Genomic DNA, 16,230 nt, shown 5'->3' with positions numbered 1-16,230 from the left:
ACAGGTGTTATATGCAAGAATGCTTTTTAACACGGCTTAGAGTGCCAGTCTAAAGGCGTTGTTCTATTATCTTTAACATTGTTGGCACTAATAGTAAAAGTAAAAGATAACGTTTTAAAAAGATAAAAACCTTTTTGTATATATATATATATATATATATATATATATATATATATATATATATATATATATATATAATATAAAAACCTTGCACTTTTAACCCTTTTAACCTTCAGTTAAAAATGGAAGTTTCCAGCCATAAAATGTACACAATAGGCATGAGATGATAAACTAAAGAGAGATATACAGGCTTCGCGAGACGATATTGACACAAATAGAGCAATAAAATATTCATACATTTTGTAACGTCAACAAACTGAACCAATGCAATACCAATACATTGTATTGTAAGGAAAGTAGATCAGGAAGTGACGAATGAAATTGATGCATGCAACATGTTCCAAAAAAGTTGGGACAGGGGCAATTTAGGACTAATAGCGATGTGACAAACTGAAATAAGAAGGTGATGTGAAACAGCTGAGGAAACTGTCTAATTATAGCATATAAGGAGCCTCAGAAAAGGCCTAGTCCTTGGGGGGGGGGCCTAGTCCTTGGGGGGGGGGGGGGGGGGGCCTAGTCCTTGGGGGGGAGGGGGGGGGGCCTAGTCCTTGGGGGGGGGGGCCTAGTCCTTGGGGGGGGGGGCCTAGTCCTTCGGGGGGGGCTAGTCCTTCGGGGGGGGCTAGTCCTTCGGGGGGGGGGGGTTGGGCCTCGGCAATCTGCCAGAGTGGGTGTGGCAGTGAATAATCCAACACTTTGAGAAGAACATTCCCCAAAGGGGATGGGGAATGCTTTGGTAAACCTTTGTCAGCCAACACCATTCGCCACTGCATCCACAGATGGAAGTTAAGGCTTTGCTATGCAAAGCAGAAGCCATAAATCAACACTGTTCAGAAGAGGGTTAAGGCAGTGCTGGGAAATAATGGTGGCCACACAAAATATTGACACTTTGGGCCCAATTTGGACATTTTCACTTAGGGGTGTTCTCACTTTTGTTGCCAGCAGTTTAGACATTAATGGCTGTGTGTTATTTTGAGAGGACAGCAAATTTACACTGTTACACAAGCTGTACACTCACTACTTTACATTGTAGCAAAGTGTCATTTCTTCAGTGTTGTCACATTAAAATATATAATCAAATATTTACAGAAATGTGAGTTGTGTACTCACTTTGAGATACTGTGTGTGTATATATTAATTAATAAAAAGGCTTACAAAAAATTACATAAACAGTCAGGTATTAAGTGATCTTGCTTGAAAATGCATTTATTATTTCATGTTACAGCATAATAGAAAATAAAATCACAAATTAAAGAAGGAAGAGCAGCTGTGCAGCACTGTAGTCTGGTAACATTAAGTGATTTGGCAATTTGAGTCATCATTTGATTTTAGTGAGGGCTATGGCTCGTCTGTCTGTGTTTTGGAACAGAGCTCGAATTAGACTCTTCATTTCATTACTGGAGAACTCCTGTGCGAGAGGCCCTTTGCCCTCTGCCCACCTAGGAGAGAGAAACAGTCCGTCAGTAATTCTATACACAACAGCATGCATTACTCAACCAAAAATGCTGCCTGCATAAGGAACCTCCTGCTGAACCGAAGGAGTAATGATGCTATTTGTAACATATCAACAATAATGGCATTGTAGCAATAGACAATCAATTAGCAGCCAAAGCCAAGCATGAATATGAATTGTATTAATATATTAACCTTTTTTTTGCCCAGAATTGAAAAAGCACAAGAGAATTGGTCACAGTATTTCTCCAATAAAAATAAATGTCATGTCTGTCCTTTAATCGCCATCTTTGGTGTTCCATCTCAGCATCAACCTCTAAACTATATACAAGCTAGCAATGTGGCTTTTGCATCTTTGCTTGCTCTGTGTGTCTTGGACCTCTCCACAACCCCACTCTATATCAGTCTGACTTAAAGATTTAATCTTCTTTTTAAAACTTGAAAAAAAAATCAAGTATAACATCAGAGGCACAGGTGAATCATTTTTGAAAAACAATTTATTACCTACTTCAATGATGTACGAACTCTGGAGGTGGACTGAGGGAAATTATAATACTAATCTCTACTCTATTTTTTTTTTTGTTTGTTTTTCCCTCATTGTATGTAATAGAGCCTTTTCATTTTGGCTGGGATTATTGTGTTGGGGCTGGGCAGGGTGGGGTTTGGTGGACGGGGTGTTATAATATGTAAAATGCAATTTTCCAATAAAAATTTTCTGGAAAAAAAATAGATGTCTTAATCAAACTAATATTGTATACTTTACATTCATTTAATATCAAATCAAAGTTGTTACTTTGGAAAACAAGAAAATATTGAAAAAAATAAAGTGAATAACGTCTCCCTAAAATTGTTGTTTGCCTCATTCTTAATCAAACTAATTCAAACTTTTTAAACCAACATGTACATTTTTTGAATCAGACTTGTGGAGAAAACAAATTGACATTAAAAAAAAAACCTAATCAACCCATTTTTGGACCAAAAACTTAAAGGTAAACAAAGCTTGAGCACTGAGCCAGAGTTAAATAAATAATTAGTTAATTATGTAAATAACTGGTTTTAATATTTTGTATATACACCAATTTTCTTTAAGAATGTTGGTCCAAATTTTTAAAACACATTACATTTCTGCAGCAAAAAACAAACACAAAAAAAAAACCCTTTCTGCAGTCAAATTGCTTTTTCACAAACAAACTGCACCATAGATCTGGACCAAGACCACCTCTTCTCAGAAAAACTGCACTGTGGAAGAACATGTATCCAGGTTCCAGTCAAAAACACTAAACTGATTAAACTACGTGATCGCACCCTGTAGTACCTCTGCAGTCAGAGTTTGACCATTATACCTATAAATAAGGGAAAAATCTTGTATGTCAAGAACATTATTGTGCTTTGTATTACCTGTCCACAATATCTTGCAGACTGGCCTGCAGCACTATGGACAGTTCTTTAAAGGTCATCCACTTCTTCACATAGACTGGCACTTCCTCTTGGTATTTCTTGTTCTTGGACTCCTCTGGTAATGGTGTGAAGACTAGAGGTCCTTCCTCTATGATGGTCTGGCAGAGTGTGAACAGACGCTCTCCGTCTTCAGTTGAGATGTCCTGTGGGCAAGATTAATCGTTTGCAAATATTTGAACTCGTATCAACTTTAAAGAAGGTTCACATTGTTGCCATTTTGGGGCTCACCTCCAACATCATGATTTTTGTAATCAGTTCAGAAATCGCTGTATTCAGAAGTGACCCCATGGATTTGCAGTATATGTTCACTGGTAGGACATCTTGCCAGACTTTCCCGAGTCGCTTTAGCTGATGAATCACCTAAATGACGTCACCAAATATTGTTTACAAATCAGCTCTCGTTAAACTGACCAAGTTTTAAAGAGATACACTTGGAAAAAATCATATAAAAAGGGGTCTCACTTGTCTGACTGCCTTGCTAGCCGCAGTGTAATTGTCTTTATCGTCCAGATTACAGAAGTTTCTGGCAGTGGACAGTCTCTCCAACATTTCTGCTTTCTGAACGTTCATCTGCGCCACAAAACACTGAGCACCTTAACGAGAAAACAGCAAAAATACACGAGTTTTACCATTTCGAAAACCGTGTCCATTTCCCCAGGACGAATCTTTTCAGAAACTAATTAACTTTAGACAGGGTTCATTCAAGTTCGTAGGCATAGTTCTCGAGAGTTCCAAATTACTATTAGGGTAGAGTTTGCTATTGTTCAGGTCTCAAAAAAGGACTGGAATCTCAGTAGAAATGACAGCATCGAAAAGCTATCAAACTTACCCAGTTTTCTAAAGCCTGGGACCAAGTCTACAAAATAGACCACTCCGTCTTTCAAAGGAAGATGTGGTCTGAACTGATGACCGAGTGTCAGCAGATGGTGGGCAAGGAACATGCAGTTGTTGTGCTGGATGGCGGCTAAGTGAGGAAACTTAAGCAGGTTGTCCCTGTATTAAAGCAGAAAACACAAAACCTGTTAATAATGAGGTTTTTTTTTTATTATAGGAGAAAACAAATATAAACAAGAAAAGCAAACTCACTTGTGGTATGTCGGAACTACATCATAGAATAAGTGAAAAATATTTCGGGTGGTGTAGAAGAGCTGGACAGCGCTAAAAAAAAAACACAATGACAATATACTGATAAAAATACTTCAGCCATTTTCCTAAGAGAATAGTTTAGAGAAAAACAGTCAACCAAGACTTAATTCCTGATGTTTGTTCTGAGGTTTGGTCTGGAGCTCTGAGATCAATGTAGCGAACAAATAATTAAAGTTGATTCACCCAAAATATTTTCTGTAAACAACCAACAAGAACCTCATCCTGACCTGCAGTGATGGCAGAGAATTTCTGACGTGACCTAAACACATGAACAAAACTTCACCAGGTAGCTGAACGCTAACATTATGCGTGCAGCCATCTTGGAAAAATCAGAATCAAAAGCAGTCACTTCACTCCCATAGGCAACGCCTCCCAAAGGTTTGTACTGGAATACTGGAAGTGAAAAGGACAATAATTTTACAGTACTGTTTATTTAACTCTGGAATAATACAAATGGAACTATGGGAATTATGTTGTGATAAAAAAACAAAAACAAAAATAAATCAAAATAAAGTCTTCAAAGTAGACACCCTTTTGCGTAGAATTTCCAGAAATGTATTCTTGGCATTTTCTCAACCGATTTCTTGAGAAATCACTCAGATGCTTTTTAAACAGTATTAAAGGAGTTTCCACCTATGCTGGACATTTATTGGCTGCTTTTCTGAATATTTCGCTCCAAATGTTAGTTTTCTAATGAAAGAAATGAATATGTCGGCAAAATTATATTTTTCTCTACAAGACCGATTTCAAAAATTTAATCATACAACTTCAGATCAAAAGATTTTTAAGATCATGAGAAACATTTCTTATTTATTTATTTATTAATCAGGGATGCACCGAATGTTCGGCAGCCAAAATTATTCGGCCGAAAATAGCCAAAAAAAACAAAAAAAAACAACAACAACAAAAAAAACAAAAGCACTTTCAGTGTTCGGCCGAATAAGTGAAAAGGCCGAATGAATTCGACCAAACAATGACGTGTTTGATGACGCCCCAAATAGCCTAGCAACCAGAGTGAGACGCGCGAATGTCACGACCTCTATGAGGGGGCGCGCGCATGCACGAGCTACATGCTCTTCAGATGTTTACTGTGGACACATGCGTTTGTTTTGTTTCTGTTCCGGAGCATGTTTCTGTCACGTCGCGAGATGTAAGGGAGTAGAGTACGGAAGCAGGTAAAGACGTATTTATTTAAAGGCAGGCAGACAAATCAAAATCATAATCCAAAAAATGTAGTCAAGACAGGCAAAGGGTTGGGCGATCGTCAAACAGGCATAAACGGGGCAAAGCAGGAATCAAAGTCACGGTCACAGAAAACAGGGTCAAAACACAAAACAAGAAACATGAACTAGTACTATGGACTGGGAGCGGAAAAACCGGCGGGGACTAAATGAACTAATCTATAGTTTAAACTAACTAAATCTATCAAGGAACATAACATTAACAACGTATCTAACTCTACTATATCTACTATAATACTCCGCGAGGTGTACAGGAACGCGAGCGGTATATATCCCCAATATAATCAGACGTACAGAACCGAATAGAACCATTTTTTGCACTCGTCAAAGCACTTTTTAATGCACATTTTTGTTGTAGGCTACAGAGTGTTACATTCTTTCAGCAGTCAGTTATAGGCCTAACATAGGCTATTCAAGAGGGGCTCAAAGATGACCACAGAAAAATATTTTTATTTTACTAATTTATTTATTTAAAGTTATATTGTGCCTTGTTGGTAGCCTATGCCTGCTGGAATGAAAAAAAAATGTTCAGTGTTAAATAAATATTTTGAAATTGTAGTTTTTGTAATTGATTTTTTTCTTTGAAAAGCAAGACAAAATAGTAAAAAGCACATTTTGACTACTTAATTTATGCAATGGTGAAAAAAATGGCAAAATAAATGGAAAAAACGTGTTTGGTGTTCGGCCAAGAATTTTCATTTCGATGCATCCCTAGTACACACACACACACACACACACACACACACACACACATATATATATATATATATATATATATATATATATAAATATAAATATACACACACATTTTAATACAAGGGTGCTAAACCAATCAATAGTGAACACTGTGCCATAAACATACCACTGGGGGGAGCTGCCCACTGCCTCAGACAGCGTTTTTATAGCCAGCTGCATCAGCTGTTGCACGGACTCACTGATGCGACACACAGGAAGGCATAGAGTGCGCTGGCCCAGCTGTTTCTCGTTCTCCAGAATCAGCTGAACAGTCTGGCCACCCTTCTTTCCCTCCTGCTTCTCTTTGCTCCCGGCACCATGGCTTGGCAGTTTAGGTAGGCTGAGCTTGTAGTCTGGAGAGATCTGAGGATCAATTATGGGCAAGTCAACAAACTATCCAGAGCACTTATGGAGGAAATCTGCTACAATTATTGCTGTTAATGATGGTCACTGCCCTTACTTTAACTGTGTTATGCATCTCTGAGGTCATTAGTTTCCGAGCAGCTACTACGACATCTTGGCATTTTTTGCTAGCAAAATGACAGTTGACATTTCTGGCATACTTCAAGAGATCTGTGGAGTCTCTAGACAGGTAGTCCATTTCCTTTAAATGTCTTTCAAAATCCTCTGTTTGTTTGATAACCTGAAGAAAGAAACAAATGAATAATTTAAAACCTCTAACAATTACACGGTCATGTCTTTTGCTAACAGTAATTACCGTATCATAATCTGCAAGCTGACTACTGTTAGTCGGTATGGAATGCAATAAGCATTCCCGGATGATACAGTCTGACATCTCCTCCCATATCTGGTCTCCCAATATAGCAGACACTTTCTTTTCACCAACAGCTGTATCTATACACAGAATAGACATCAAGAACCCATCAAACCCCCCCCCAAATGAATTTTGATGACAATATTTATAAAAAAAAATTATTAAATTAAAAAGATGTTTAAGGGTACCGAACAGATGTTTGTGTAGGGTCTTGAGCACTAAAAGGATTTTGGCATACACGTCCTCAGGAGTGGGACGCTCTGCTCGGTTCTCCTTGCTCTGTAGACTCAACACTGTGCCAACCTCGAGGTGCTCACTCACTTCCACCAACAGAGATGGGTACATGATCAGAGGCTTTAGCATATACTTTAGTAATACCTGACCTGGGGGTGGGACACAGAGTCAGCCATAAGCATCATACACGATACATAATTAAAATATGTCAATTAAATCAAATCAAATAATAATAATAATAATAATAATATTATGAATACCAAATAGTTTGATCTTTTTGTGCAGCTCTCCTTGTATAGCAAGGGCCTGAAGTACACTGGAAAGAAATGGATCGGGAAAGTTTGTTTCCTCTTTAGATTCTCCTCCAACTAAATGAAGTGCTGTGGTTAGGAAAGACTGCATTCCAGTCAGTTCTGTGAAAATAAAATCATGTTTGAATGATGACCAAATGCCAGACAAATATATATCTTGTAAATGAAATCATTTTTGTCATTTTTAACTGTTTCTGCAAAAAAAAAAAAAAAACGTACATAAATAGAGTCAAAAGAAGATCATTCTTTTATTTATTTATTCTTTTTAAACTCCAGGTTCTCTGGTTGCCTCCCATCTCCCAAAAACATTAGATGGTTGATGTGTCAGTGATGTTAAACTGCCTCTAGAACAGAGCTGCAACAACTAATTGATAAAATCGATAATCGATTATGAAAATCATTGATAACGAATCTCATTATCGATTAGTTGGTCTGCGCGCGGTACATTTACCCATTATGTTACTTCTGTTCGGAAAGTAAATGCTAAAGTTGTGTCCCAAATGACGTACTATACACTTCCACTATGCACGTATGCTACCGTCTAGTGCAGTGTTTCTGTGGACCCCTAGTGGTTAGTGGTGAAATTGCAGGGGGTCCGTAGGAAAGTAAAAAATAAATAAATAAATAAATAAATTATATATATATATATATATATATATATATATATATATATATATATATATATATATATATATATATATATATATATATGTTTTAAAATTAATCAATTTGGTTATTTGCGTGCATTCACAAATATCACATTAGCTGAGCTGACGATCGTTCAGTGATCGATTTTTTTTTAATTTATTTACAAATGAAACGATAATTTGCAAAAACCTGAACCTGGTATTTGCACCAATGGTATTTGAACCAATCCCCGGGGAAAGACAGGTTCTACCAATCAACCAGGGATTGCTAGGACTGTAGAAGTGAGTACACAACTCACATGTTTGTAAATATTTGATTATATCTTTTCATGTGACAACACTGAAGAAATGACACTTTGCTACAATGTAAAGTAGTGAGTGTACAGCTTGTGTAAATTTGCTGTCCTCTCAAAATAACTCAACACAGCCATTAATGTCTAAACCGCTGGCAACAAAAGTGAGTACACCCCTAAGTGAAAATGTCCAAATTGGGCCCAAAGTGTCAATATTTCGTGTGGCCGCCATTATTTCCCAGCACTGCCTTAACCCTCTTGGGCATGGAGTAAACCAGAGCTTCACAGGTTGCCACTGGAGTCCTCTTCCACTCCTCCATGACGACATCACGGAGCTGGTGGATGTTAGAGACCTTGTGCTCCTCCACCTTCCGTTTGAGGATGCCCCACAGATGCTCAATAGGGTTTAGGTCTGGAGACATGCTTGGCCAGTCCATCACCTTCACCCTCAGCTTCTTTAGCAAGGCAGTGGTTGTCTTGGAGGTGTGTTTGGGGTTGTTATCATGCTGGAATACTGCCCTGCGGCCCAGACTCCGAAGGGAGGGTATCATGCTCTGCTTCAGTATGTCAAAAACCATGTTGGCATTCGTGGTTCCCTCAATGAACTGTAGCTCCCCAGTGCCGGCAGCACTCATGCAGCCCCAGACCATGACACTCCCACCACCATGCTTGACTGTAGGCAAGACACATGTCTTTGTACTCCTCACCTGGTTGCCGCCACACATGCTTGACACCATCTGAACCAAATAAGTTTATCTTGGTCTCATCAGACCACAGGACATGGTTCCAGTAATCCATGTCCTTAGTCTGCTTGTGTTCAGCAAACTGTTTGCAGGCTTTCTTGTGCATCATCTTTAGAAGAGGCTTCCTTCTGGGACGACAGCCATGCAGACCAATTTGATGCAGTGTGCGGCATATGGTCTGAGCACTGACAGACTGACCCGCCACCCCTTCAACCTCTGCAGCAATGCTGGCAGCACTCATACGTCTATTTCTCAAAGACAACTTCTGGATATGATGCTGAGCACATGCACTCAACTTCTTTGGTCGACCATGGCGAGGCCTGTTCTGAGTGGAACCTGTCCTGTTAAACTGCTGTATGGTCTTGGCCACCGTGCTGCAGCTCAGTGTCAGGGTCTTGGCAATCTTCTTATAGCCTAGGCCATCTTTATGTAGAGCAACAATTCTTTTTTTTCAGATCCTCAGAGAGTTCTTTGCCATGAGGTGCCATGTTGAACTTCCAGTGACCAGTATGAGGGAGTGTGAGAGCGATGACACCAAATTTAACACACCTGCTCCCCATTCACACCTGAGACCTTGTAACACTAACAAGTCATATGACACCGGGGAGGGAAAATGGCTAAGTGGGCCCAATTTGGACATTCTCACTACTTTACATTGTAGAAAAGTGTTATTTCTTCAGTGTTGTCACATGAAATGATATAATCAAATATTTATAAAAATGTGAGGGGTGTACTCACTTTTGTGAGATACTGTGTATATATATATATATAGTATTTATGTATCACTTTTTATAGATGCAAAAAAAGCACAGAATTAAACTACAGTCCTAAATGAATAATATATATTCTGGTGTGCATCTGTGTGTATTGGGTTCTTTTCAGTCTTATACAATTAGACAAACAGTTGTGTAAAGTTTTAGTCTGAAGTTTATATTTGTAACACTTGTGGATTTATTTTAAATAAATGAAAAAATGGTATGGAAAGTGCCCCCCCCCATCCGATTAATCGAAAAAATAATCGTCCAACTAATCGATTATGAAAATAATCGTTAGTTGCAGCCCTACTCTAGAAGCAAATGAATGTGTAAATGTGTGTGAGATCAGCATCCCATTCAGGGTGTATTCCTGCCTGGCGTCCAGTAAGCCGGGGGTAGGCTTTGGATATCCTAGGATAAAGCCCTTACTGAAGATGAATGAATCAATGACTGGTTTAGACTGCTAGTTACACTATATGACCAAAAGTATGTAGACACCTGACCATCACACTCGTATGTGCTTGTTGAACATCCCATTCCAGATGCTAACACAACCATGGTATGACTTGTTGTGGACGGCAAGGCCAGAGACATATTGTTAATCTTGAAATAATCGATATATTTTATCTTCTACATTAACATTTTTTTCTTCCTTCTCTTCCAGGGTTAGTTGAGCGGTAAGTGTTTCCTCATTCATTACTCTAACCTTTGGTTGGAGGTAGCTTCCACACTGCCAGTTGCTTCCACTCATCTCCAAGGTGGTAGATGAGATTCTCTCTCTGGACAGTGAGCTCGGAGCTAATAGCACAAAGTAATGGAAGATCGGAAGTGTTCCAAGCTTTCAGGGCTTCAAAGCTGGCCCGTGCCTTGATAAAAGTAAAAAAAAAAAACACAACAACAATAAGACACAGGTCAATGAGCAACACAACAGGTGCCTCTCGTAACTGATTTAATAACCTTCTGATATTACAGAATAGTACTGAGAGTGTAAACAATCAGAGTTAATAGAATGCAATGTAGTAACATTATATATTGCTTCCATCCAAGTTGGAAAAACACGCAAAATGTGCAAATTGAAACTGTACAGCCTGCAACCTTAAAACTTGCATTCTGTAAATACAGCATCCTGTTTGACCTACAGATGCCACAACTGACATTATTACCCACTTTTCCGAGTTGTTTGGCTGCTGTCTCATATTTCTTCATCTGCAGGTTTTTGTGATATTCCTCCATGGCTGTGTCAAGCTGTAAATGTGAAAATAAAATTAATTTCCTTGTGCATGAAAAAAAAACAAACCAAAAACTTAAATACGTGGAAAGAAATGTTCTTCTAATTGCATTACTAAATCTTAGAGTAAAAGTGACTACATGCACATACAATGCAACCAAGTAAACTCATTCACCTCTTGTAGGTGTTGGAGCATGTTTATCACTGAAGTGTTCTTCTCCAACTGCTGCTTGAGTTTGGCATATTCAGTTACAGCCTCATGGAGGTTCCTCTGCACCTGCATGTACAGACATTTAATAGGTCCAAATCGTGACGAACATTGGCTTTATAGGCACTTAAATCTGAATGAATTTATTCGGCCTGCACACCAGTCCAAAATTGCCTATTTATATACACAACAACATAAGTGTGACACTGCTGAAAGTCTCGTTCAAGCAGTTCATACGTAATCTGAATTGCATACAGCAAAAATGTCGCGAGCCCTGTCTGAGCGTAACAAGTAGCCAAGTGATCACTCACATCGCTTATGAATTTAACTAGTCCTAACGGTCTCAGGAAGACATCTTCAAACAGAAGATAGAAAATAGAAATAGAAGTCAAGCAGAAGAATAAATGTTCTCTTTTTAATTTGTTTTAAGTCTATCCCACTCACATCTAAACTAGTGCATGCACCAAAAGGAAAATTTTGGGCCGAAACCGAAAATTCAGGACGCACTTGGCCGAAAAGTGAAACCAATTTTTTTTTTATTTTGACTTTTTAATATTAATTTATTAGACTTAATTCAAACTACAGTAGTTGAAAAACTACAAACCAATGTCACATTTCACACCAAAACAAAAACAATATTAAATATATTATTCTTCATTCAGTTCTGTAACAATCAAATTTAACAGAATTTTTTTCATCCAATTATCCAAATAATGTAACGTTAACTATTATGATATGCAAAACAGCAGTCAAGTAATGAACTTAGCAGCTCTAGGCTAGCATCTTGCAAATACAAAAAGTTGAAATATGCTACACAATCATTTTAATGAAAACAACAGGCAAAACACAGAATGGCAGAGGGCCTCTATTCTGTTGTTGTTTTGCTGTACTCTGCATATTGAACGGGATGTTGTGTTTTCAGATGGTGTATCAAACCTGTCGTGAAAAAGTGCTTCGGCACTGTACCACCTCTTGAAATTTCTGCATAACACACGCTGCAGATTGCAAATTTGAAGTCCTTATCAGAAATTTTGAAGTATTTCCAAATAGCTGACATGACTGTGATAACCGTCGGCTAGATCGAGAGTGAAATCTGAGCGCTGAGCGGCATATATTTTCTGCCTTTTTTCTCTTTCGGCCAAAAACCGAAAATGCTATTTTCGGCGGCCGAATTTTCGTTGCACCCCTAGTCTAAACTTAATTATTTGAAAGCATTTTAAAATCTGTTAAATGAAAGAAAAGAATCCACACAAACAAAGCCAACCAAGTTGGTCATCGTGCATTGTACTGTAAAGGTCTGGCACAAATATGATCTGCATGAAAGAATCATCAGAAGGAAACTTACCTGCAGATGCTAATTTACATCTACGCAATGTTAACTATCAGGCAACTATCCGGTCATACCTCATTATCAATACAGCTTTTCAGGAGATCAATATCTTTGGATACGGATTCCACCTGGTCCATGAGCTCCTCAGCTGCTTCCATACTAGGTATGAACTCATTGTATTTTTTATTGATCATGTCAGACATCTCCTCCTGAAGACAGGAAAACAACAGAAAAAAAAACAATATTAAACTTGAAAGGCTTTAGAACAATTCTAGGACTTATTGTCCTGCACGTACTTATTATCAGTGAGACTTGTGATGTATTGTAATGTGAACCCGGTCCTATTTTCAACAAACAATACTCGTCGCATGGACTCGTTCTTTCATAAAGAATAAGAGTTAAACTTTTTGAAGATCCTGGTGAAAGTGGCTATAACAGGCTAACTAAATAGCTTAACCATGAAAGACACGTCAACAAGCTAAGTGTGGCAGATAGATGCCAGTAGCTCGCTAATCAAACCAGTGAATTAGTAAGAAAGTGACTACCAAACAAACTAACTAATAATTAATACCAATAAACACATAATAGACAAAAATAAAGAGCAGTTTACTAGCGCAAAACCTTACTTACTTGCTTGCTTACTTCGGCTGCAGTATCTGCTGCATAGCAGAGAATGAATTCAGCTACCATTATAACACCGTATTCAATCCACGATAAGTTTTACTAATTAGAAATGTTTAATATGTAATGTAACCATCTATAACAGACAGCTGCCAAACTAGCCAACTAGCTAACAAGTACAGCTAGCTAGTTAGCAAAGTCTGTTTCGAGCCAAGTTTGTTTACCTTGGTTTCCTCCACTTTCCGAGACAGTTTGGATATTTTCGAAGCAAGGTCATCTTTTTCCAATTTTCCCGAGCTCGCAAGTACTTCTGTAACAAACGAAGCCATTTCTCAGCGAATCTTCTGCCAACTCAAAGCTGCCTTTTAGTCAAATCCCGCTACTGCCCGCCATACCACTGCTCGCGCGCGCAAGTCCAACTGGGAGATGGTCCGTTCCGAACGAGCAGATTCACGAGTCAAGATGGGAGTCGGTTCATTCAAAAGGAACCGATACAGTATTCTGGTCAATTTGAGAGTCGGTTCGTAAAAAAAATTGAACGAATTCACGAGTAATCGAATCATACGTGCCATGAATGAGCAAGGACATGACATATGATCATAATTTAATATTGGTTAGACGAAGGAGGTTAAAAAAAAAAACAGGTGGTTATTATAATTGTTCTGTATTATTTTAAAAATGAGAATAAAATAAAAGCGATGGAATTGACTGATTGCTTCAGTGCACATTGAGGCAGTGCTTTAAAGTCCCCATGAAATCAAAATGGAAGTTTTGTGGCTTTTAGTATGAATATATTAACCTTAAGGTGATCTATAAGCTAGTGTGCTACTGGATTGATATCCGTTTGTCTATGGGACATCAGAAGAAGCAGAACAGAATGAAAAACACAACAGTAAGAAAGACAGAACTCCAGTGGCAGAGTACAACAAAGTGAGAGGAAGTTTATTGAGGCTCAGCACAGGCTTAGAGGGAAGAAACAGAGGAGTGGAAAACCAGCAGAGCAATTTGAAACAATGTGACTATGGGCTAATTTCACACCAATGTCATTCTACAGTACATGTGAAAAGTCAAAGTATCGTGCATTTCCCCCAAAATATCCGGCCTTCATGATGAAAAGATATTCTGTGCAAAATAAAATGCGATTGATCTTTCCTGAGATCAAACATGTTAAAAGAGCATGACATGTCCAAACAATAGTTCCGCATATACACTAGACTATGCAGTGAAGTGTCAGGTTCGACCAATTAAAAATGTATAAAAAAACCCCGACACAGCTCTATATTCAGTGCAACAACAATAGAAAACAAGTGATTGACCATTTAATGGGATTCAGGGCATATTACCATGATGTCACCTCCCCTGTGTGCACTCACTTCACAGTGACGACTGACGTGCTATGGATGGACTCCATGACGGCGGCCAGGCGGCTGCACAGGTCATGGGGTGACTTTCTCACTTTGGGCGGCTCTTTCAGCACCACCCTCTCAGCCGAGCAGTCCAGAACCCTCGGCAAGAACTCACTCAGCTTCTCCTGTTGGAGCTCTGACATGCACAGAACAAAGACGCAGAATTTATTGAATTAAGCTAGTGTTACACTATACAATTACAGTGGTAAAATAATAATTAAAATAATGTTATTCATTTTGATCAGTGGTTTAGTTTTCTCTTCCTTCTTCAATATCAAATACCCAAATACTATTTTGGTACATACAGTTGGGGAAATAAGTATTGAACGCGTCAAAAAAAAATTTCAGTAAATATATTTCCAATGAGGCAATTGCATGAAATTTTCACCAGGCATCAGTATTAACTAAAGAAATCCGGAAATATAAAAATTCACAACATTAAAGTCCATAAGTAAAGTTATGTGTAATAAAGTGGAATAACACAGGAAAAAAGTATTGAAAAGGCTAAGAAAAAGCAGTTCTTCAAGGCAAGGTAAGGCAAGAAACCAGCTGAAATCAGTAAATAATTATACCTCCTATCTGTGCAAATGAATTTCAGCTGGGTTAGTAAATTGATGGTCTATATAAAGGCTTTTCATTACCAAGGTGTCACACAAGAAACATCTCATGATGGGTAAAAGCAAAGAGCTCTCCCAAGACCTTCACAACCTTATTGTTGAGAATTATATTGATGGTGAAAATTTCATGTGAATCGCCTCATTGGAAATATATTTACTGAAAAAAATGTTGACATGTTCAATACTTATTTCCCCCACTGTATATATAGTGTGCCACCACAATGTCAAAGCATCATGATATGATCTTCCAGTGTAGTAGCTAATCTATTGTTAATCCTTCTCAAATGACCTCATTATTCATTTATAATTTACTGTAGATGTTACATATCACAGGCCACACGTGCAAGCCTCACCATCCATATCCTGCCCCAGATAAGAGCACCAGTGACTCCTGATCTCCTCAATAGCATCCATGTCCTCCTGCGTGATGCTGTCTCTGACCATAAGGTGCATGCAGGGGATGACACAGTCGTTCATGATGGTCACACCCTCCTCTACATCGCTCTCTTCTCCGCTTTTGAACAGGGTTGCTACATTCTCATTCAGCTCCTGCAGAGCAATCACAGTTAAAATAAGAATTAAGTATAGTATCTGCTCGTAATGCTGGAGCAGTATCAGACTGGTTGCAACATATAAAAATAACTTGGAAATAAACACACCATCCAAGTAAGGAATAAAGCACTTGGGGGTATACTGTTACGGGAAAATAATCAATTTACCATTGCTAACAATTTTTTTAATTAAAGAATGTTGTGTCGTATTTTACACTTAGTTATATGCTCCACATAAACTGTTTTTTTTTCTCCATTTTCCTGCACAGGTATGCGGGGGAGCCTGGAGCCTATCCTATTGAACTTGAGGCACAAGATGGGGGAACAACCCATCACAGGGCACAATCATGTACACATTCACA

At 38.4% G+C, this 16,230-nt stretch overlaps 2 protein-coding genes across 4 annotated transcripts in view; both read right to left on the bottom strand.

Moving 5' to 3' along the window:
* Positions 1-1,297: 1,297 nt before the first annotated feature.
* Positions 1,298-13,730, bottom strand: zw10 (zw10 kinetochore protein). Of its 2 annotated transcripts, none has more exons than XM_053649232.1 (16): positions 13,519-13,730; positions 12,748-12,882; positions 11,311-11,412; positions 11,075-11,152; positions 10,614-10,773; positions 7,419-7,571; positions 7,113-7,307; positions 6,868-7,004; positions 6,610-6,792; positions 6,277-6,512; positions 4,114-4,185; positions 3,857-4,020; positions 3,490-3,620; positions 3,256-3,387; positions 2,968-3,170; positions 1,298-1,556 (listed from the first exon to the last, which is right to left on the bottom strand). In XM_053649232.1, the coding sequence occupies exons 1-16, from the start codon at positions 13,621-13,623 to the stop codon at positions 1,436-1,438; spliced, it is 2,307 nt and encodes a 768-aa protein (XP_053505207.1). In that variant the 5' UTR covers positions 13,624-13,730; the 3' UTR covers positions 1,298-1,435. The 2 variants fall into 2 exon arrangements, with proteins under 2 accessions (XP_053505207.1, XP_053505208.1); XM_053649233.1 differs by lacking the exon at positions 13,519-13,730 and adding an exon at positions 13,304-13,460.
* A 480-nt stretch (positions 13,731-14,210) lies between these two features.
* usp28 (ubiquitin specific peptidase 28) overlaps positions 14,211-16,230 on the bottom strand; it is a 31,764-nt gene continuing 29,744 nt past the window's right edge. For both annotated transcript variants that reach the window (XM_053649009.1, XM_053649008.1), the window contains exons 25-26: positions 15,671-15,866; positions 14,211-14,836 (exon numbers count right to left, since the gene is read on the bottom strand). In XM_053649009.1, coding sequence (XP_053504984.1) covers positions 14,664-14,836; positions 15,671-15,866 — 369 coding nt within the window. In that variant the 3' untranslated portion in view covers positions 14,211-14,663. The remainder of the gene's footprint in view (positions 14,837-15,670; positions 15,867-16,230) is intronic.

This window comes from Ictalurus furcatus, chromosome 18 (assembly GCF_023375685.1).
Source record: "Ictalurus furcatus strain D&B chromosome 18, Billie_1.0, whole genome shotgun sequence".
Classification (NCBI taxonomy): Eukaryota; Metazoa; Chordata; class Actinopteri; order Siluriformes; family Ictaluridae; genus Ictalurus; species Ictalurus furcatus.
This window is presented reverse-complemented; position numbering and strand designations above follow the sequence as displayed.

Excerpts from the sequence above, each read along its gene's own strand:
- zw10 (XM_053649232.1), bottom strand. The coding sequence starts at position 13,623 with ATGGCTTCGTTTGTTACAGAAGTACTTGCGAGCTCGGGAAAATTGGAA. Across the intron at positions 10,774-11,074 it reads CAGCCAAACAACTCGGAAAA|GCACGGGCCAGCTTTGAAGC; the intron begins GTGGGTAATAAT and ends ACTTTTATCAAG. Across the intron at positions 6,793-6,867 it reads AGCTTGCAGATTATGATACG|GTTATCAAACAAACAGAGGA; the intron begins GTAATTACTGTT and ends TTCTTTCTTCAG.